At 39.3% G+C, this 23,140-nt stretch overlaps 2 protein-coding genes and 1 long non-coding RNA gene across 10 annotated transcripts in view; 1 reads left to right on the forward strand and 2 right to left on the reverse strand.

Annotated features, from left to right (window-relative positions):
• Positions 1 to 23,140, forward strand: part of Cep85l (centrosomal protein 85 like) — a 189,933-nt gene that overhangs the window by 106,958 nt on the left and 59,835 nt on the right. For 5 of the 8 annotated variants that reach the window (XM_031348112.1, XM_031348113.1, XM_031348114.1 and 2 more), the window contains 2 exons: positions 6,106 to 6,264; positions 15,339 to 16,123. In XM_031348112.1, the coding sequence (XP_031203972.1) occupies positions 6,106 to 6,264; positions 15,339 to 16,123 (944 nt within the window). Of the gene's footprint in view, positions 1 to 6,105; positions 6,265 to 12,454; positions 12,509 to 15,338; positions 16,124 to 23,140 lie in introns of all 8 variants that reach the window. The other 3 variants (XM_031348111.1, XM_031348108.1, XM_031348109.1) reach the window with 1 other exon arrangement.
• Positions 10,365 to 11,658, reverse strand: LOC116075110. Its single transcript, XR_004112424.1, has 2 exons — positions 11,445 to 11,658; positions 10,365 to 10,516 (listed from the first exon to the last, which is right to left on the reverse strand). It is a non-coding gene; the product is annotated as an uncharacterized LOC116075110 (long non-coding RNA).
• Pln (phospholamban) overlaps positions 20,407 to 23,140 on the reverse strand; it is a 6,797-nt gene continuing 4,063 nt past the window's right edge. The window contains exon 2 of the mRNA XM_031348117.1: positions 20,407 to 20,911. Within this exon, the coding sequence (XP_031203977.1) occupies positions 20,648 to 20,806 (159 nt within the window). The 5' untranslated portion in view covers positions 20,807 to 20,911 and the 3' untranslated portion in view covers positions 20,407 to 20,647. The remainder of the gene's footprint in view (positions 20,912 to 23,140) is intronic.

Genomic DNA, 23,140 nt, shown 5'->3' on the forward strand with positions numbered 1-23,140 from the left:
TCTCTCTCTCTCTCTCTCTCTCTCTCACACACACACACACACACACACACACACACACACTCACACTTTCCTCCCAACTGGCCCTTGGTGCTCTCTTTTCTTTATAAAAGTAGTCCACTGAATCCTCTCTGTGCTGCCTGTGTGGGTGTGGGGCTCTCCGCTGCCGCAGGGTTGACTTGCCAATGTCCACACCCATAAGGAAAACTTTCCCTCCTCTATATTAAGAATGTTTTTCTATATGGCTTAATGCTCTGTTGTGTGTGAGAGACTTTTTATGTCTTCTGACCTATTCCAGAGTACTTCCCATAATTCTTGTTTTCATCAACAGCTCTATGCCTTTCAAAATTGTTTTAAAAATTATTTTGGCAAATATTTACTAATTTTTAAATAGATATGTAAATGCATACTGGATTAAAGGATAGTTGAAAATATCTTGGATTTTAAAATAAGCAGAACTTCCTAACAAAGTTCTTGTTATAATCCTTCTTCTAAAGGGAAGGATATTTTTGTAGGTATAATTGTGAGTCTTCCAAAATTCTAATTTTATTCAGTGAACATTGATTGGATATCCAGTGCTTACACTGACTTCATTTGTTGACACGTTGCCTCAGGCTAGTTGGGGACACTTAGATAAAAAGGTTGTCATTCACTTTCCAGTTTCGTGAAGCAGAAGGAAGTCATATGTATGAATTAATACACTTTAGAAAATGGTGTGCTGGAATTTAAACCTCATTTTGGGAATGAGGAAAGTCATTTAATCTACTGGAAGAACGAGGAAGAGGGAGCAGTTGGAGTTACAGAATAGACTCGTCAGTGTGCAGGGAAGAGGTGAGTGTGTGTGCCTCACTGTCCTGGTCCGTGCAGGAGCTAGGTGGTCAGGGAGCTTGGCCCTGCAGAGAGTTAGAGAAGGGAATTTTCAGTTGGTGAAGAATTCCAAAACAGGAATTTTACTTGCTGTGCTCTCAGGAACCCACAGGCTGTGTTGGCTGGAGACTGACAGAAACACACTTGATTCCAAGTTTTGATAGAAGAGTAGTAGCAGCTGGTTTGGCAGAGTTACTCTATTAGGAGCGGAGATGCTTGGGACTGATGATAGGTATGCACTTGGACGTCTGATTTGCAACAGGGGTCGGGTGGATATGGTGTATTGCAGTTACTGTTCAGCAATGCCATGAAGAGTTTCAGGTGGCTTGGCTGTATGGGTTATTACAGAGACTGATTCTTGGGACTGTGCCATAGATTGATTTCTGCTGATGAGAAGGGTTAAGGGAGTTGAAGGCCACTGCCTGAACCTCATGACAGTGTACTTTGTTTAGCAATTCAGGTGTTAAAAATGGATGATATTTATATTTAATGTGGTATAGTTCCAGTGTACTTTGATATTTCTCCCATTTTGTTTAAAAATATTGGTGTCTGAGTTGATTTTAAGACCCATTAATAGCAAGCATTTTGAAAAATACTGTGGTGGAGGTGGAGGCAGGAGGATTAAGAATTCAAAGAGTTCAAAACCATTCTCAGCTGCACAGTGAGTTCCGGGCCAGCCTGGGCTAATGAGGCACAGCCCCCCAACCCCAGTCTGTAATTTATATTTATATTTATGCTGCACATTCAGCGTTTAATGTTAACTTGTATATTTGCTTTATCACGTGCTATGCTGTTTTTTGGGGCTTAGTGTTGTCATCAGCTGAGGAGAGAATTCATTGTGATCCTAAGTGCACTTACAAGTACATTGTGGAAGCTTTGGTACTGATACATATACTTATTTGTGCTCAAACTTCAGAAAAAATACAGTAGGTAACTCTTTGTCTGATGCCTATTTTTCTATATTTACAGGGAGAGAAATAAAAGGTTTTTTTTTTTTTGTCTTTTTTGGTCATATCCTCAGGCATTTCCAGGAGTTGAAATTAGTGCTGAAGAAAATGAGACATAACCTTCTCTATTCCAGTGTGTAGGGTCACTAGGTTATTATATCCTCAGAGCAGTGTTCTTGTCTTGTGATAGAGGAGTCAGCAAGTCCTGATGATACTTGTGTCTGTCTCCCCAGTACTGGGCTCACAGGTGTGGGGTGTAACTGGCTTTTATGTGGGAGCTAGGGCTTGAGCTCAGGTCCTCAGGCTGTGCAGCAACGCTTTAGTGGTTGTGTTAGTCAGGGTTCTCTCGAGTCACAGAACTTAATGAATGTCTGTCTATATGAAGGGAAGTTGTTGGAATGACTTACAGTCTGTAGTCCATCTAACCCAATGGGCAGCTGGGAATGGGAAGTCTGAGAATCTGCTAGTTTCTCAACCTCACAAGGCTACGTGTTTTAGCTGGTCTTCTGTATAAGTCAGAATTCTAGAGGAGGAGGTTCCAACAGGTGTGCTGGCAAGTAAGTGTCAACAGGTGAAGAAGAGAGGGCCTTCCTCTGCCTTTGTCCTTACGTAGGCCTCCAGCAGAAGGTGTGGCCCAGATTAGAGGTGTGGACCACCACTCCTAGATTTGGAACTTACTCTGTGCCAGGCCTTGAGCTCAGATCTGGTTGCTTCTGTCTCTTCTTTAAGTTTGAAATATAGTTCCCACTATTGGCCTTCAATATTCTCTGAGCTCATAGGAGGGAGAGTTTCTGGAGAGGTTTCAGTGGTTGAAGGTGCTGGTGAATTAGAAGGTGCTGGCAATTTACTAAGCCAGTTCCAGATATTTAAAAGATTTATCCTTATGCTCTGCTCCTTTAGAAGCACTTCTGGTACCAACTTCTGTCTTAGTTAGTTTTCCATTGCTGTGAACAGACACCATGACCAAGGCAACTCTTATTAAGGACAACATTTAATTGGGGCTGGCTTACAGGTTCAGAGGTTCAGTCCATTCTTATCATGATGGGAAGCACGGCAGCATCCAGGCAGGGTTGTTGTTGTTGTTGTTGTTGTTGTTGTTGTTGTTCTTCTTCTTCTTCTTCTTCTTCTTCTTCTTCTTCTTCTTCTTCTTCTTCTTCTTCTTCTTCTTGCAATGCAATTAACACTATCTTTAGGAGTATATGGGGAGTATTTTGTTCTTTGTTCCATTGTCTTGGCTAGACTGTCTTTTGAATTTCACATTAATTATATCAGTGAGCTTGGTTTTTTCTTATCATTATTTTTATCCATCTTTGTATTTCTTGGGTTTGTATTTCTCTTTATCTAATTTTTATTTTTTGAGGTGGCATTGAAATATATTTACACTCTTTTTAATGCTTTTAGGTGATATTTGATGACTTCACTCATTTCACAGTGGCCCGTGAATACAATATTTTTGTTCTTGAATACAAGTCCAGAGTGCAGCTTCTAAGGTTGTAGGCTACTGAGGGAATGATGAAGCTGTGTATCTGAGCAGCTAATTAAGGAGAGATCTTAATCTATACAGAAAGTCCCTAATATGTGGTAGCTGGACCTGACGCAAGAGTGCTGAATACGTAGTAGGGACTGCCTTCAAAGTTCCTCTTTCCTTGTAATAGTGACTTGCTTCTTGTAGTTGAAGCTCAGTCAGCTGGCTAAACAGAAGGACAATGATACTCTACAGTATATGGTACCACTGAGCACGGATATTTGGCAGGAGTACCTGTGATATCAGAATATAACACATTTTAAGTCAGGGAACACTTGTATTTTTTTTGTTATTCCAAGAGTTTCTAGAAGTGAAGGTACAATGTTTTATTATTATCTTTATTTTAGATTTTAAATATTTTTAGTATATGCTAGGTCCCAGGTATTGAGTTTGTAGTCATTTGCTCTGGGGGCCTGTTGGACAGGTGATACTGAAGTACAGTGAGGGAAAGTGTAGATTCTGGTCATTGTTTTCTCAGAGTTTCCCTAGTTCTCTCAGTCTGTATTAGTGTTTTCAAAAGAAACAGATCCAATAGGAGATGATGATTCTGGAGCTGGCTTAGGTGCATGCTGACAAAGACCCCAGATCTGGTGAACTGTCAAACAAGAGACTAAACTTGCTGATGGTATTGTTCTAGTCTTAGCTAGAAGGCTCAACACCCAGGAAGAACCTATGTTCCAATTCAAGTCCAAACACAGGAAAAGCCAGTGTTTTACTTCAGGGGTCAACAGGAATGAAAAAAAAAGTTCCCAAATTAAGGTTCTTGTCTATTCATGTGTTTAGCTGATTGGATAAAGCCTGCCCACATTGAGGAAAGCAGAGTCATTCACCATGTCTACCAATGTAAATGTTACCCCAAACCAAGAATATCCTTATACAAATGTCTGTCCAGGGCCAGTGCGATGGCTCAGTAGGTAAAGGCACGTGCACCAGGTAAAAGCCTGATGACTTTTTTTTCTTTTATTAGATATTTTCTTTATTTACATGTCATATGATTTCTCCTTTCCCAGTTTCTCCTCCAAAACAAACAAACAAAAAAAACCCCCAAAAACCCAAAAACAACAAGAACAAGCCCCTTTTGCCTCCCCCCTCCCCCTGCCTGCCACACCCCACCCTCTCCTGCTTCCTGGCCCTGGCATTCCCCTACACTGGGGCACAGAACCTTCCCAGGGCCGCGGTCCTCTCTGCCCACTGATGAGCCTGATGGCTTTTGTGTGACTCCGATGACCCACATGGTATAGAGGAAACAAACCGTGCTGGTTGTCCTCTGACCTCCACATAACCACTGTGGTATGTGGTACATGCACTTGCACACTTGTATTCATCATCTTTCTCTCTTTCTCTAAATAAGTGTAATAAAATTTGTTTTAGGAAATGTTTGTCCAGATATATAAGTATAGTGCCACAGTCAAGTTCACATACAAAATTAACCGTGACTCACACTTGACCTTGTGTGAGATTCATCTACCATATAGTTAAACTGAGACTGTTTTACTGTGGAGAAAGACATTTAAACGACTCATCTTTCTAATCCTCAAAGAAAAAATTCCCCTTAGTAAGACCTTTAGCAATTCCTATATCACAGCCACATTAACTTGCTGTTCCGTCCTCCAGGGTGAGCAGTCCTTTCTTTCAAACGGAGGAACCAATGAACAGACTGCATCGTTTATTATGAGTCAGTTGAACTTTGAGGCTGTTTTACTATAATAGCAAGAATTTTAGCAAAAGCTAATTGTTTTCTATTCTAACTCTGTCATGAGTTTTGTTTGTGCTTTGTTGGTTTTGATAGTGGCTAAGTACATAGAAACATATCCAATATTAAAACTGAAATCCAGTGTGAAGCTCTGCAGCTTTGGAATGGCTCTTCTAACTGTATAAATGTTCATTGAGATTTGTAGAGTTTGGGTTGGGTTAATTTTGTGCATTTTTAACTTGCTTTTTACTTGAAACTTTTAAATGAAGTTTTAGTAAATGATTTAGCAAAAAATATTAAAGAATCAAAATAAATTGTTTAAAAATAAAATTGTATTGAAGTGTCTAGGTTATAGTAGAAACTTTATTTTTAAATCTTTCATGATGTACACATTCAGTGTCTTTTGGTCATATACTAGCATTCAGCTAGACCTTCTCTACAGCCCAGCTCCAGCTAAGGCCTGTGTGTGGAATCAGAGAAGTCTGCCGGAAGTATTCTAGGACAGACTGTTGACATTTGAAGAGAGATTTAACATTTCTGGTTTCTTTTTCCTTTTGTCTATTTTTGAGACCCTGTCTTAGTTGTCCAGGTGGGGCTCCCCCTTTGTGTATAGCTGAAGCTGTCTCTGAGCTCTTTGTCTCCCTGCCTGCATTTCCCGAGTGCTGGGATTATGGTTTGTGCATTAGCACATAAGGCCAAATTGGATTTGCTTATTTTTGTTTGTTTGTTTGTTTGTTTTCGAGACAGGCTCTCCCTAGGTATTCCTGGTTGTCCTGGAACTTGCTATGTAGACTCAGCTGTCTTCAAACTCAGAGCTCTGGAAGACCTATCTGTCTTTGCCTCTGAGTCCTGAGGTTAAGGCATGTGTTGTCATTCCCAGCCTCAGATTATGATTTTAAGTCAGACAGATAGCAATCTATCTTCAGCAGTTCAGGAGCTAGAGGCAGAGAAAAGCTCTGCAGTCAGAAAAACAGAGTCTGCCATTTCTTGTCAGCCCTGGGATATGTAGTTTAGTTGTTGAATTTTTGTTCAGACAGATGTTGCACATGTCTTAATTGTGTATTTTTTCCTTATAGGCTCAGATTATTCATCAGCATGGTTACCTGGTAATGAATCATTATGGCAGGCCACAGCTGTTCCATCTAACCATCGAAACAACCATATCAGAAGACACAGTATAACGTCTGATAGTGGAGATACTGGCATTGGCACTTCCTGTTCTGACAGCGTGGAAGGTAAGGAATGGTGTGAATGAGGTTATTCAAGAGACAATTCTGAAGATTACCAGGAAGTGCTTGGGCTGCTGGTAATAGTCAGTATTGCTATTTATTAAATATCAAATTAAATTCTCTTACTATATTCCATTTCCCTCTCCATTCAAAAAAGATTTTTATGTTCACTTATGTGTATTTTCAGAGCACCAGTAAAGTTAACTAAAGATGACAGTGATTTCCCATCTACTCCTTTCCCCACACATATACATCCTTCCTTCTTATCACTGTTCAGTAAGAGTAGTATATTCATCATAATAGATGAACTTCTAGTGCCACTACTGTATTACTTCCTTTCTGTTGCTATGTTAAGACCCCATGACTGAGGCAGTATCTAAGAGAAAGAGTTTATTTAGGGCTTACAGTCCTTGAGGGTTAGCATGTATGAAGGGGGAGCAGAGGCTATGGGCAGTAAGCTGCTAGAACAGTAGCTGAGAGCTCACATCTTGAGCCCTAAATAGGAGGCAGGGGTGCACTGAGAAGGGCTGGTATCTTTTGATTCCTCAAGCCTGCTCCAGTGGCTTATTCACCCTCCTTTTACAAGACCATTCCTCCTAACCCTTCCCAAACAGTTCTGCCAAGTATTTAAACATTTGAGCCTATGGGGGCCATTGCCATTTGACTGTACCACAATTGCACTTGGATGGTTAATTTTCATTGTACCTTTAGAAGATTTTGAATTATCTAGGAGATATACATCTGAGGGGGCAGATCTTTGAGAGTGTTTTCAATATAGTTTAAATGAGGTAGGAAAAACTGGGTCCTAAAATCCTTTTTGTTTTTTTTTCTTAAAAAAAGAAAAACAGTCATGAGGATAAGAATGTGAGAGATAATTCTGGGAGTAATCAGATTAATAACTTAAACAACTGTTAGTATCTGGGCGTGATGGCCTATCTATGATCCCAGCATTTGAGAGACACAGCAGGCAGATGTCTGTGAGTTCCAGGCAGCCAGGGGCTACATAGTAAGACCTTGCCTCCTTCCCCCAAATGAATTGTTGAAGGCCCCAAGTAGCTGAACCCTAAATCAGCATCTCAGACCCAAGAGTCCTTAGAAGGGCTTGGTGCTGCAGTTTCAGGTTTGTTGTGGACTGTGCCCACCTGTGTAGTCTATGTCTATGCAAATCAGCAGGCAAGAGTCACCTTCATTTCCTTGAGGGTTTTAGAGACTGTTTAAAGCCAGGATGTTGCGAAACCCTTTCCTCTGAAGGCCTTGGGGAAAAGGCATGGAGTGTTCTGGCAGCCTGTGGCATCCTTTCCTGTACTTGTCTCCTCTGCAGGTCCCCTTTGTCTTCAGACCTTGCTCTTTCTTTTCCTTATAAGGTAAATGGCACTTGAAAATAACAGTCAGTGGCATTTGCTTCTGCCCAATTCTATCTGATATCTTCATTTTGATTTCATTTGCAAAAAACCGACTTTCAAATGAATTCATATTTACAGGTGTGGGGGAAAACAGACAGATAAGTGAGAAAGAACAAAATTTTAGTGTGTATGATATGACATATTAACAAACATTGTTCAGTCCATGATGTTTTATACAGCTTATGAAGTTAAACAGAGAAGTATGAAAAGTGCTAGAGAGTAGTTTGAATTCAGTTGAATTTAAAAATAAAGCAGTGACACTGGGCTTGAATCTTTTAACAGTATTTTTGGTTATTCTCATTAATAAACTTTAAAAGTTATTAATAAACACACTGATGTGGCAAAGATACAGAAGAGGGATCTAGAAATTGCAGAGTGAATGCTGTTTTTTTAAGGTTGTTTTAAAGTTTGTGCTCTAAGAAACTTATTCTCTTCCTTAATTTTAGAGGTTCCAGTATAATGCCTTCTCAGATAATGACTTGAAATCTAGAGAAAAGTTATGTAGCTTTTGAAGGTTTGACTTAAAAGCTCAATAATTGTATAGTGAATTCCTTAAGCTCAAAAGACTATTATATTAATCAGAAAAGTATAGAACTCCCAAGCTGGAAGCCTTCTTTCCTTAGTTTAGCTAAGAGAACTTTAAAAACATCTTCTGTAGATGTCAGGACTTGTGAAGACTGGGTGCTGCTGTCTTCAGAGCAGCAACTAGCAGAACTTTGGAACATCCTCCACTGGGAAGACGGTAGTTTTCATGACTTCCCAAAACTCTTGGCTTTTCCTCTATATTATTATTATTACTGTTATCATTGTTGTTATCAAACTTCCATTATTAGTTTGCATTTTCAGTTCCAACCTACTTCATAACTGTAGTTTTGCTGCTATAATGAACTGTAATGTAAATATCTGATTTGCAGGGTATTTGATACCCCTAAAGGAATCCTGACTTCCAGGTTGAGAACCATTGTCCTACAAGATAGTGTTATTTACATATTCTTTCTATATGGGTAAAACTGTCAAGATGGGAAGACAGGGCAAGTAGAATTTTAGAAAGGATAAGGAATATGAAGCATTGTGACTAAGAATGAGGTAGAACTAATAGAAGACTGAATGTGGATAACAGAAGCTTGACATTTCTATGGAAAATGAATCCGAATTGTGGTTTGAATGGTGAATTTTACTCCAGTGGTTTGAAAGAGGCAGCCTCACAGGCTCAGATGCTTGAACACTTGGTCTCTGGTGGTGTTGCTTGGGTAAAGTTAGGAGATGTGGCCTTGCTGGAGGAGGTGTGTCACCATGGGTAGGCTTGGATGGTTCAAATTGTGAGTCATTTCCAATTCATGCTCTCTGTGTGTGCTTGTGGTTTAAGATGTGAGCTCTCAGCCTTCTGCTGCAGCCACCTTGCCTCTGCTCTGCCATTCTTATCCCTCTGGAACAATAAGCCCAGGTAAACTAACTCTGTCTCTGTCTCTGCCTCTGTCTTTGTCTGTCTATCTGTCTGTCTGTCTGTCTGTCTTCTCTCTCCTTTTCTGTCCCTCTCTCTTCCTCTCTCCTCTCTCTGTCTCTCTCCTTTCTCTCCTCTCTCTGTCTCTTGTTTTTTTGGGACAGAGTTTCTCTGTATACCTGGCTGTCCTATGCTGGCCTCGAACCCAGAAATCCACCTGCCTCTGCCTCCCAAGTGCTGGGATTAAAGGTGTGTGCCACCACTGCCCAGCAAACTCTTTCTCTTATAAGTTGACTAAGAGTACTTATTTAGTAGGAAAGGCTACTGTCTTTTTTGATGTAACACTTGGTTCTTAGCATATATTTTCTCTTCTGAATTGTTGTTATGCCTTTCATGATTTCTGTTGCATGAGAGCTATTGCTGTGTTGTGGTTCCTTGTGTTCTTTGGCAGATGTCCCCATGTCCTTTTTTATTATTAAATTTGCTTCATGACTTATCTTTTTAGTAAGGCCTAAAAATAACTACTATGGAGACTTGCTGAATGCTGTGAGTAACCTTGTGTTAGAACAGTTTATGGATTGATGTTTATAGTGTAATGTGAGCTTTAAAGTACACTGTTTGCCCAGTTGCTTTATAACAGTGTCCTGGGAAAGTGATATATGTGCTCCACACACTCAATCCTTGGTCCTCTAAATGTTACCTAGTAACCAAAAGACTGTATTTTTATTGTTTATAAAATTGATCTAAGCTTGCTTACTTAGTTTTTCTTTCTCCTTTTTTGTTCCTTTTCTTTTCTTTTTTCTTTTTTTTCTTTTTCTTTTTCTTTTTTTTTAAGTATTGGGGGTTTACCTAGGGCTTTGCACACAATAGGCAATGTCTGACCATTAAGCTGTACCTACAACTAATATACCTTTGTTCAACATATACTACTGAATATCAAACCTCTAGAGTAGTTAGCTCCTTTTTCTATTCAAGGCTTTTTACTGTAGCTCCTACTTGAGAAGTCCCTCCCATGGCATAGTGTTATATTCATTTTTTAAACAATATACATTTTGTTTAAGTGTTACCAAATGTAATCTGAACTTACTTAAGAATTTCAAATAAAACATTCCACAAAGTATTTTAATAAGCTTTCTTGAAGCCTTTTGTTGGTGATATGTCCAAATAAAACTATACCATGTCTTATAATTCAGAGATTTAACCTATTATAATTTACTCATGGTATAATTATTTATTCTTACTAAGTGCCAGTTCAATTTTTGAACATAGATAAAACCACATGTATTAGTTTTTATTTTAACTCAGTGGTACATTGCTTCAAATACTACATGTGTAAAGCCAGTCAACAAACATTGAACTGCCCCAAACAAATGGCATGGCTCCTGTTAGGTGTGTTTTCGGGCAGCTTATTTATCTGTAAAGCAAAACAATACAACCTTACTTTGTACTTACTGTACTGTACTACTTTTAGTAGTCAGTTTTGGGTTATTGTTTAAGAATACTTATTGTAAAGAAAGGTACAGATAGAGTCAAGTTTTTGCTTTTGCCAATTTCCTCTGCTAATTTTCTTTGGGGATGATAGGCTTCTCCAATTAATTTCATTTATTTTCAATAAACAGATCCACAAAAATAAAGTCTTGTTAATCATGTACTTCATTAGTTGTTTTTACTGACAATGGGGCATTTATATATAAATACTTTGTGTTCTAACCTCATTCTGTATATTCCTGTGAGATCATCATCATACAGAAAAATCTAGGGCTCTGAGGTAAAAGTTTGCTTAGTTACTTATGTGCTTAGCTGTTACTTCGTGTCTCCCGTGTGCTAGGTCCAGTGCTATCTGATTGTTAGGAATGAAGCAGCTGTTTCTCCTGGTTGTATACATTCCGGCCAGTAGAGATGGTAGTCAGCATTGTAAAGTAGGTAAGCAGTCTGTGCCTGAAGCAATGCTGGAGGTAAGGACGGATACTGCGCAGCAGGTAGCTGCTGAAATGTTTAAACATCTGTCTTATGCATCACAGAGAAACTCCCAGAATGGTGTTTAAGCAGTCAGAAGATGGTAGGTGCTGTTGGGGCAGGCTTAGGGAAGTGCAGTATTGGTGGAGACATCAGCTTGAGCAGAGTATGGAGTTTATGTGCTAATGTGAATGATAGGTCATAGAAAAGCTAAATTGGATGCCAGGGAGTGTTGGTGTATTTGAGTAGCAGTTGATGGTCACTTATTCACAAGAAGAGACAGAAGCAGCAGCAAACGAAACCACTCAGGTGATTAGAAAAAGACACACACCCCGGAAAACAAACAAACAAACAAACACAACCAACCCAGAACCAAAACATCATACCTTCTCTTCCAGCCTCCTGTTTTTTGCAAGGTCTTATGTATCCCAGGCTTGGCTTGAACACAGTATGTAGCCAAGGGTTTACAGGCATGGGTCATCAGTACTAATGACTTTGAGATATCACAGCACTTATGGTCTTAACAGGAATGAAAATGTCTTCCGTAAGCCAGGTGTGATAGCATTCATCTGTGTGAGTCTTGGAAGCCTGAAGCAGGAGAAACTGTGGAATCCGACCAGAGTGGGATACAAAGAAAGTTTGAAATAAGCTTCATTTACATCATATCTAGGCCTTATCTTAAAGCTAACTGAACAGAAAAGGCATATATTTTGCAATATAATATACTTCATGTATGATTAAAATTTTAACTGTGAAATCCTGGGGTAAAATCCACCCATCTTAATTTAGAGTGGTTTAGTAATGTGTCCAGGGGTTCCAGAGTTCCAGCGGTGGAGCTGACATTCTCCACATCTCACTCTACAGCCTGTCTTTTGAACCCCCACATGCCTATGCTTGCAAAGAACATGGAGGAAAGAAGGCTGCAGTGTTGTCTAGTGTTGTCTGGCAATATTGGATTGAGAAACAGCCCAGGATTCTATCTTGAGTTTGATGCTTGGTTAGCTCACATAATCTGTGGGTCCATTCTTAAATTGCAAATACCTGTAGGTCAAAGCACACACAAAATATTTAAGAAAATCTTACCTAAAAGTACAGATTATTTTAGAATATTAATTTAAAAAGGAAGGTATTATTTGTGGTGTAAAAGTGTTTTTCCCATATGTTTCAGGGCCCTATGATTATGGTATTAGCAAAAAGGTTAAAGAAAAATAAAACCTGTTATCGTGAGTGTGATTGCCCTGTGATTAAAGTATTATTACAGTTCATATTGTCTAATTATGCTACTACATTTTAAACCAGAATTTTGATTTGAGATTTTATTTTTAACTAAGACTTATGATTATTATCAGTTGGATCTAGGACAATTTTTTTTACACTTAATTCCTTTTTATTATAGGAAGAATAGATCAGAAAAGACGCAGAGGTTGGCGGAGGTTCTGTGTGAGAGAAGGTAGAATTAGTGTACTCACAGATAAAAATAGCACTATTTTGAAACAGAAAGTTGAGGTTTTGTTAAAATGTCAGAAATGTTATCTGAAATATAATTCACTTACATTAATAGGTTATAGTGATGTCCTTATATGGTCTTAGTGGACATTGCTGGCTCTTTTATGGCTTTCTGAGCTTTCAAACCCTGTTCTCTAGTTTGTAAAAGCACTGCTTCCCAGATAGTTTCAGATTCCACTGATGGAATTTAGATGTGGGCTAGATTATAAGTATCTTCCATTTGAGGTTTGTGACTACAATTAGATAATTTAAAGCATTCTAGGAACTACCTTATATTTATCTTTAATCAGGTTTCCTGAGTAAATAATGTTTTTAGAGGGTTAACACAGCTAACAGTTTCTAGATGAACCTTTTTCCTCAGAAGTAATAGTCAGTCCTCCCCCACCATATGTGCATGCTATCAGATATTTGAGGCCTTATTTATTTATTCATGTGCTATATGTGTATGTTAAGGTTGTATGCACATGTATAAATAGACCAGCTTCTGATATTTAGTTTTGACAGTAATGAATTTCAAATTTATAATAAGTTATAGTAGGTTTTAAGATAAAACACTTAAAACTGTGAATATTGGTAATAGTTGAACTTGGAATATGTAAGCTTGAAGACTTTAGAACTGGAGTCATCCCGGGGGAATGGTGCTCTCAGGAATTGAGCAGTAGAATGCTCGTTTAAGTGCCGTTTCTGAGGCCCATTTTACCAGGACTGATCATACTCTACTGGTGTAAGAGCATGTTCCAGGTAACTGTTTTACATGCTAAGGCTTGAGACTTCCTAGTAGGGAGCTTCTAGGGGTGGCTTCTATCCTCAAGAGAGACACAATCTGTTGGCTGCATTCAAGGGTAGTGCTAGGAAAGTGGCCCAGTTGGTGAGGTGAGTCCTGGCTTTCCCCCAAGCATCTAATAAAATATATAGTGTTGTACACCTGCCATTCTGAGGGGGAGGCAGGAGATCAGAGGTTCAAGATCATTCTTGATTACATAGCTAGTTCAGTGTTTCCGGGGTTACATGAGACCCTTTCTCAGACAAAAGAAATTAAAAAATGTAATCTGTTGAAGTGGCTTTTATCACCAACTGTTGATCTTTTATGCTATTGAAAAATACCACGCTACTGAATGCAGATAGGAAAGTGGCACATTGCTAGTCCCCAAGAGGCAGCTAAGCCTGGTGATTAGCTTTCAGTCTCTTGAGAATCATGGAAAGTAGACCATTACCTGGTGGAGTATTCACACTTCTTTAACAATGTTCTGGTGATATTTCTGTCTCTTAAAAAAACACTTTGTAGAAATATGGCCAAGTAATAAAACTATGTTCCCTGAAGAGAAATTAAGACCTCATGGAAAGTGAAATGTGAAAGCCAGGTTTTCCTTGGCTGGAGGGGATGATGGGAGGGTCATTCATTAGGTTTCAGACATAAAAAAGTATAAAGGATAATGAGAACAGATAGTGGTGCTCCTGGAAGCCATTGGATAGTCACCAAAAATCTCAGTGCCAGGGGTGTGCTCAAGTGGTCTAGGGTGCCACTTAGGCCCCTGGAAGGGTGCAGTCCTTTACTGTTGGTAATTCCTCAGCACTTAACGGGACTGTGTTGCTAGAGACTTCTCTATATGTTGGTCTCAGGATGCTGAGAAATCAAGCTGGAGCTGGGATGGAAGCTTCCTTCCCATGCTTCAGCTCTAGTGTAAGACAGGCTGCAGACTCAAGTGCTACGGGGCTGACAGGCAAGGCAAAATGTGCCTCTTGTGCAGTAGTGACAAGTCAATACTAGGGGAGCACGGACTTTCTGACCAGTTTGTAGGCATGCCCCACTGGGGGGAATTCATACCTATTACTACCATCTTGGTCAAACTCCTTTGGCTGGGGATGTCATGCGCCCTAGAGGGAAAGTTGCTGCTATTTTTCAGTTAAGTAGACATGATGGATCCATCAGTTTGTTTTCCACAGAACTGTGTTTGTATCCTTAGGTCAAGTGCTACTCTCAGCTTTGGTCAGAGAAGCCCGTTTTTACAGTAGGTAGCAATAACTGTAGAGGCTTAGAACCGGTCAGAGTGCCGAGAATAAGGGACTACTAAATGCTCAATTGTAACAGAAATTCTATATCACCTATTTCAAAGCTCAGGCAATATTGCAGAAGATGGGTGCAAAGAGCCAGAGAAGGAATGGAATGGATTGGAATACTCTTCAGAATCTGACATCACCATTGCCCTCTTGATCGCACAGCTGTTGTGGTTCCTAGCACAAGACTTGTGCAAGATTGTGCCTGCAGCATTCTGTCATGGGTGGGGCTAGGAAAAGGAAGAAGGGCCAGTGAACATCCCTGCCCAGGCACTCTAGGCAGATAAACAGTAGCTAGGGAACTAGGGCTTATTAGACACCACTGCTCCCTGAGCTCAAATTGCTGTCCAGTTAGGGAAGGGAAAGGCATTTTCTTCAGTGGGTAGCACTGTAAATTGTCCCTCTCCGAGAACCCTACAGCAGCAACCCTAAGGAAACTCACTTGCTCATCAAGAGTAAATAGATACAGGCATGGCAGTAGAAGACCACTCTGGTGGGAACAGAGAGAGAAATGGGGGTAGGGATTATGTTTGAAACTATGTTGCCTTTTTTCTGATAACTTTAAAGGCATAATATACTAGCAGTTTCCTCATTTTGAGGAATACCGTGAGAAATACACACTGAGAAGCCATGCTCAGATGTTTACTTTAGCACTTTGCATTTTATCTCATTTTTAACCTGCTGATTGAAACTGACTTGGCAATCTTTTCTCGTTGCAGATCATTCAACTTCAAGTGGCACGTTATCTTTTAAGCCTAGTCGATCATTGGTCACTCTTCCCACTGCCCATGTGATGCCATCTAACTCCAGCGCTTCAGTTTCCAAACGTAGGGAATCTCTAACATCAGATGGCGCTAAATGGAACACTAGCCTACTGCAGACACTGGGAGACCACAGCAGAGGGGCGCGGGACTCCTCCCTAGACATGAAGGATTTCAGGCCCTTGCGGAAATGGTCATCTTTGTCTAAACTTACTGCCCCAGATAACCGCAACCACAGTGGCATTGCATACACGCAAGAGTTGAGGAATGGCTTGGAGATGACAGGGAAGGGCAAGGCTTTCATGTCCCACTTAAGGACCTTTGGGCAGAGCTGCTTCCATGACAGCATGGAGATGCTTAAGCTGGAAGACAAGGAAACCAATAAAAAGCGGTCATCAACTCTGGACTGCAAGTATAAATTTGAGAACTGCAACAAAGATGTCAGAGTCTCTTCCTCTGCTCTCAGGAGACAGACTTTAGACATGACATACAGTGCCTTACCTGAGAGCAAGCCCATTGTGACAGGCTCAGAGACTTTTGAGTCTCCAAAGTATTTAATGCTGGGCCAACAGGCAGTAGGTGGAGTTCCCATTCAACCTTCTGTGAGGACTCAGATGTGGCTTACAGAGCAGTTACGGACGAACCCATTGGAAGGCAGAGCCACAGAGGATTCTTATAGTTTAGCTCCTTGGCAACAGTCACAAACTGAAGAATTTCAGCAAGGAAGTGAGACACCAATGCAGGTAAGGCTCAAATCTTAGTGTTTGCTTCCCTCCAGTGGCTGTTTTGTGTATTGCAGCAAGTGTATCCCTGCTACAGTACAGGCTCCTTTCTCCGTCTCTCACAAGTTCATAAACATAAGTGCTATAAAATTGACACACTGTGTTTAGAAAAACCTACAAATCCTTTGAGATAAATTAACATGATAGCCTTAAACATTGTCCTTAACTTGGCCTTTACTTTCTTTCTTCTTAAGTAGACATAAAAATTAAACACTTTCAGTTGAAAGAAATGTAACATAGAAGCTGTCCTGGTGTCATAGAAAGGAAATTGATTTGAACAAATAGGTTGTAGACTTTTTTTCTGATCATGTCACATTTAGACCCTGGATAATTTTTTCTTTTTCTTCATAAGTTAGTTTTTCATTTTGTTTTTAACCTGCCTACAAAGTGTTTATTTCATTATAGGATTTCCATACAGTGGTCTTCTTGGTCCTCTGCTTTACGTGGGCCCAGTTCCATCCTACTGCCCACAAGAGCCCTGTGGTCTGTCCCCTTCCTTACACACCCTCTGTGTACGCTGCTCCCCTCTTTTTATTCTTCTCCAGCTTAGCTCTTTCTAGTTTCATAACTTTTGACCCTCCCGTGAACAAGAGTTAAAATCTAGATTCAAAATATGAGAGAAAGCATGTGGATTTGTCCTTCTGGGTCTGGGATGCTTTGATTAATGTAGTGATTTCAAGTCCCATTTGGTTTTCTGCAGAAGTCATAATTTAATTTTTCTATATATTATTCCAAATAAAGTTGCATCGTGTATATGACCATATTTTCTTATGTGCTCATAGTGATGGACTTCTAGGCTAGTTTTACTTCTGGCTGCTGTGAATGTTAGTAAACATGAGTGTATACTCATTTCTGTGAGAAGACTTTTAGTAGACACTTTGGGGACTTTGTCGTAGCTGAGAACTCAGGTGTCTTTTGACCTGGCACATAATTTCTTTAGACTTTCTATAAAATGAGAAGGTGGAACCCAGTTTGTTGTACTATTTTGATATGCTTTCTTTGTATATAAGCTTATAAATCAGCTGCAATTTTCAAGAAATGAATGGAACATCAAAATTTATTGAATTTGTTAAAAGGAACTACTTTTTTTTTTTTCTGAGACAGGGTTTCTCTATGTAGCCCTGGCTATCCTGGAACTCACTCTGTAGACCAGGCTGGCCTTGAACTCAGAAATCTGCCTGCCTCTGCCTCCCAAGTGCTGGGATTAAAGGCATGCGCCACTACTGCTCAGCTACAGGAGTTACTTTATGATATTAACCACATACAGAGAAACATGGTGTATTAATCCCTGTTAGGTCTGTGGAATAACATGCTAATAGGGAAATTTCTTTATAAGATATACATGAAGGAGGAAAACACTCAGTTTTGAATCTTTGTAGGTCACAGTAGAGGGAGAACACAACTAATGGGAAACTCCTATATGATTTAGCATAGAGTTTTTCAACCAGTGGTTCCCAACCACTCTGAGCTGTTGAATGACTCACAGGGGTCACCTAAGACTATGGGAAAACAGATATTTACATTATGATTTATAACAGTAGCAAAATTATATGGTTGGGGGTCACCACAACATGAGAGACTATATTAAAGGGTTGCAGCCCTAGGGAGGTTGAGAGCCACTGTGCAACCATCCAGAGAGGGTAGGTAGTGTAATATTCTGAAGTATTTTTCCTTTGTGGTTGAAGAAAAACCACCTGCCTTTATTTGGTTTAGGATATAGTTCACCACTAGTCTTGGCTCTTTTCTTTGCATTTTGCTACCTCACCCATAATACCCCAGGCTGTCTCTGTAAGGTGGTGCTGTTCAGGAGAGAAGGTTTAATTTAAATGTGCCCCTTTGCTTTCCTCATTTTCAAGGAGTGCATCTGCTCCATGGTGGTTAAGGAGTGAACTCTATTGCTAACTTTGCATTTTCTCATGTTCTCTGGGCTGTAGTTGTTAAAAATGGAGATGAAATTTTGTATGTATATAAATCATAAAGTGCTTTGATCAGTTAAGGTATTGTCAACTCATGTTAGTGGAGACTTTTCTATTATTTAAATGAAGATTTTGATTAAATAACATAAAAGACTTTTTTCTTCAAAATGAATTGTGAGTGAAAAATTCTGGCTTGTAGCTCAGGTTTTATTATGTTCTTTGAAAAAAAATTTTCTTAGTTTCATTATTTTTGCATGCTGTTCTGTCTTTAACTTTTCAGCTGAGAAAATCTGCATACTGAGGAGGTGACTATGACACATGCAGTCACAGTTTGTGGCACAGCGGGTAGCTTAAAGCATCTACTAGTGGATACATGCTTTACGAATTGATTTGTCTATATCTCTATTTCTATGTCTATGTAATTTATCATGTACTTACAAGACATTAAAACTCTGGTATTAGCTTATAAGCAGACCTTCTTATGTTACTACATTCCTACTTTTCCAGAAGACTCAAAATAATTGGAGGCTAAACAATATTATTTTATGTAGGCCTCTTGTGTTTGTCTCAGGAAATCTTAATTTCTACTTTATTTAAGGAAAGTTCCCTCGACTATGCCATCTACAACACAAAACTCTTTGTAATGAGAACATTTTATAGTCAATAGCATATAGTTGTATAGTAATTTCACCAAAATCAAAAATCCATTTGAATATAGGTCATTCTTATTGCATTTTACAGATAAACAGTTACAGATAAAACTACTAGGAATGTAAAAGGCAACATTAAATGTTTGCTGAGAAGAACCTTCTGAGGTGACAGTTAATGCCTGAAGTTGATGTGGTAGTGAGCAGTGTGAGGACTGCCTGGTGCTTTTCAGCTTCACTTCCCTTTCTCTCAGCATGGCCGACTACAGAACTCATGTACTTTCACATAACTGCTCAGACTCTTACAGTGGCTCTCAACGTGTGCGCTGCCACCCTCACACAACCTCTGTCTCAAAATATGTACAATTCATAGTGGAGGCAAAATTACAGTTATTGTTGGGTGTTACCAAAGATGAGGAACTATATGAAAGGGGCACAGCAGGAGAAAGGGGACGTTGAGAACCACTGACTTAGAGATTATGGCATCCATGTTTTATAGTTTCTGTGATGGGCACCTCCAGCCTTTATGAAGAGACCCCCTATTAACATTAGACTCCCTTTGGGGCTACTCTTTAGATAATTTCTGAACCCAAACATCTCTCTCTCTACCAGGGATTCAAACAATTTGAATCAGCTGCCTTCAGCTGCTCTATTAGAGACCAAAGTGAATACTGATGCTTTATATCTTTATAGTAATCATTATGGAAAATATATCTAATTACAGTTCTCTGCATTAATAGTTGCTATTTTGGTAGCATATCTTGAACTGGACTTAAAAATTGTGGGTTTGCAAAGTTAGGTATAAACTCTTTTTTACTTGATCCAATTTAAGTTATGAAATTTTGGTGAATATATTTTCCAGTACATCTTTGCTCCTATTCTTTTAGTAGTTATTGAGAGATATTAGAAACTTAGGAAAGGAAATTGAAACCATGATCAGTAAGAATTATAAAATAGATCTCTAGTTCTACTTCTTAAGTTAGGAAAGCAACCATTTCCTCTCTGGGAGATGCAGGAAAAGAGTTGCATCTTATTACAAGCTTGTTCATTATTGCTTTTATCTTAATTCTTTGGAGAAACCCTTCTAAACCAAGGAGATACAGGCCAATGTCCAACTTTAGGTGACATTCTGGTTTTTGTTTTTTTGTTTTTTTGTTTTTTTGTTTTTGTGATTATCAGCCACACAGTAAGATTTTCTTGCTTTTTGATCAAACACTAGAGAGAGCAAATGTGTGGTTAATGTAAATGTACTTGAATTCCACAATCCTTGAGAAAAATTAGTGAGGAATTTTATATGAGAATATGTTCTTACATTTCCCTATTTGACTCTCATAAGCTTAAAAATATTAGTGTGTAGAAAAAGGACACAACTTTTTTTCAAAGTATTTGCTCTGACAGTAATGACCAAGACTTCCGAATCGTCGTCGTCATTGTTGTCCTCATCTATGTGAGGACCCAGTGAGCTATTTTGAGTAAGAACACTTCATTTAAATTATTATTTTCTATTTTGTGGAGACCTGAGGGATACTTAGTTCCTATAAAAAAAATGGTGGCAATGCAGTATAAATTTTATTTATTCCCCAAACTGAGCTCTAAAGTGACCTTTCTAGAGCTAGATATAGAAAGTGAACTTTTTTTATAGTGGTGTTTCAAAATTAAAACTCATACTTCATTGTCAGAAATATTTAGGAAAGAAATTTATGAGCCACGTTGAGGAAATTGGCAGCTACATTATGCATACTTAGTCATTGTAAAGTTTGTTTACAAGATCCAGCAGATGAATACACAGGCTAACAATTAGTTTCACTCTTAATCGTGACCTTCACAAAGACGTTGTCAGCGAGAAGGGTGCTTCCCCCATGACTGCGTGCTCGGTTGTAAGCTGAGTTGGCATGTTGCAGGTCTGCAGGTGGCATAGCTCTTCACAGAAGCATCACAATGATGCAGATCAGCAGCAGACATATCAAGATGAGACAGAAATTGATAAATAGGTTCTGGAGATTCTGACGTGCTTGCTGAGGCATTTCAATAGTTGAGGCTCTCCTGATAGCCGAGCGAGTGAGGTATTGGACTTTTTCCATGATGCCAGCAAGATAGAAAGTAGGAAGTCAAGTTCTTTAAGTGGTCAAGAGGAAGATAAAGTTGGCAACAGGCACCCAAACGTGAGTTGTCTTCTTTTAAGAGACCTGGAACGTAAAAAAATAGTAACCGGATTAGGTTCATGACTAAACCCATTCTCTGGATAGATATGCACAATTTTGCACCAGCTCATGTTCCTCAGTGCTGTATTTTATAACAGCATCCACGGTCTCCAGCCCCAAGGCCTCTCTGTTTGTGTCTCCATGGTCTCCAGCCCCTAAGGCTTCTCTGTTTGTGTCTCATTGTCCTGGGTGTGTGGGAGGAACCGTTGTAGTGGCAGCTATTACTTGATTTATGGAATGCTTCTTTGGGGCTGTTTTCTTGGTTACTTGTTTTTTTTTTTTTAACTCTGTAAACAATTGATTTGAATATTTATTATTACAAATGATTATTATAAATGTTTCAGAACTAATCTCATAAAAAGAAATGCATATAGTAACTTATATCTTGGATCTTAATTTTAGTCCAAAATAAAATAGTTAAGTGAAAAGTTAAATATGAAATAAAAAACAGATACTAGCCACTTGCTATTATTTTTTATGGTTTATTCTTTTGTGGAATCACTCAGTGTATTTGATCATATATATATATACATCTTCTCGACTCCTCCCAGATACAGCCTCTTGGTGAATGTTTTTTTTTTGAAAAATTTTTATTAGATATTTTCTTTATTTACAAGTCATATGATATCTCCTTTCCCAGTTTCCCCTCCCAAAAAAAAGAAAAAAAAAGAAACCCTGTTCCCTCCCCTCTTCCCCTGCTCATTACCCCACTCTCTCTGCTTCCTGGCCCTGGCATTCCCCTACAATGGGGCACAGAACCTTCACAGGGCCAAGGGCCTCTCCTCCCATTGATGACCAACTAGGCCATCCCATACTACATATGCAGCTGGAGCCATGAGTCCCACCATGTGTACTCTTTGGTTGGTGGTTTAGTCCCTGGGAGTTCTGAGGGTACTGGTTAGTTCATATTGTTGTTCGTGTTAAGGGGCTGCAAACCCTTCAGCTCCTTGGGTCCTTTCTCTAGTTCCTTCATTGGGGACCCTGTGCTCAGTCCTATGGATGGCTGTGAGCCTTTACTTCTGTATTAGTCGGGCACTGTCAGAGCCTCTCAGGAGACAGCTAGTGTCTGGGTTTGGTGATTGAATATGGGAAGGATTCCCAGGTGGAGCAGTGTCTGGATTGTCCTTCCTTCAGTCTCTGCTCCACACTTTGTCTCTATAGCTCCTCCCATAGGTATTCTGTTCCCCCTTCTAAGAAGGATTGAATGATTAATAATAAATCCACACCTTGGTCTTCCTTTTTCTTGAGTTTCTTGTGGTTTGTGGGTTGTACTTTGTGTATTCTGATCTTCTGGACTAATATCCACTTATCAGAGAGTGCATACCATGTGTGTTCTTTTGTGATTGGCTTACCTCACTCAGGATGATATTCTCCAGGTCCCTCCATTTCCCTAAGAATTTCATAAATTCATTGTTTTTAATAGCTGAGTAGTACTCCATTGTGTAGATGTACCACATCACTTTAAGAAGATGATGCTGAGTAAAGACTGCCAAGCTCAGAAGGCACATAGGAACTGCCGTTCTAAACTACCTCAGACAGTTTCCAGTTTTCAGCTAATCTTGCTTACCAGGGCTGGGTTTGTGTCTGGCCTTCTTTCAAAAGCTCCTAAACTATGGCTGAATATGTAAGGTTCAAAGCTTTGATAGTTAATCAATACAACAAAATAAAGCTTATTGACAGAAAGTTAGCTACAGGCTTAAAAAGATGGATGTTTACTAGAGACACAGAACCTGTTTACTTTTAAACTAATTTGAAGTTTAATCTTTCTGACTTTTGTACCAGAGTGCTGAAAATACAGTGTGTGTTTGGTTGTGGGAAATATGAGATCCTGTCTTTTAGTTATTATGTAAGAAGCAGAAGAGTACCCAAGTGTTGCATTCTGTGTGTGGGGGATCTGTTTTCATTTTTGGAAGGATTGATCGTTTTTTACCAATTCTTTACATTTCCTAGTGGGACCTTGTATTATCTTCTCTCTCTCTGTTTAAAGAAGTTAAAATTGGAATTTAGGAAATTAAGTTTCAAAGTATCTTTTTTTTTAGTAGAAGGAGGGAAGAGGAAAACTACAGACAACTGTAATCCTTCAGCTGCCAGGTGTGGTGGCTCATGCCTTAGGTCTTATCATTCCAGAGGAAGAGCAGAGGCAGGCTGAGCTCTGCGAGGTTAAGCCAGTCAGTCTAGTCTACATAGCAAGTTCCAGAGCAACCAGGGCTATAC

The sequence above is a fragment of the Mastomys coucha genome, unplaced genomic scaffold (genome assembly GCF_008632895.1).
Source record: "Mastomys coucha isolate ucsf_1 unplaced genomic scaffold, UCSF_Mcou_1 pScaffold3, whole genome shotgun sequence".
Taxonomy (NCBI): Eukaryota; Metazoa; Chordata; class Mammalia; order Rodentia; family Muridae; genus Mastomys; species Mastomys coucha.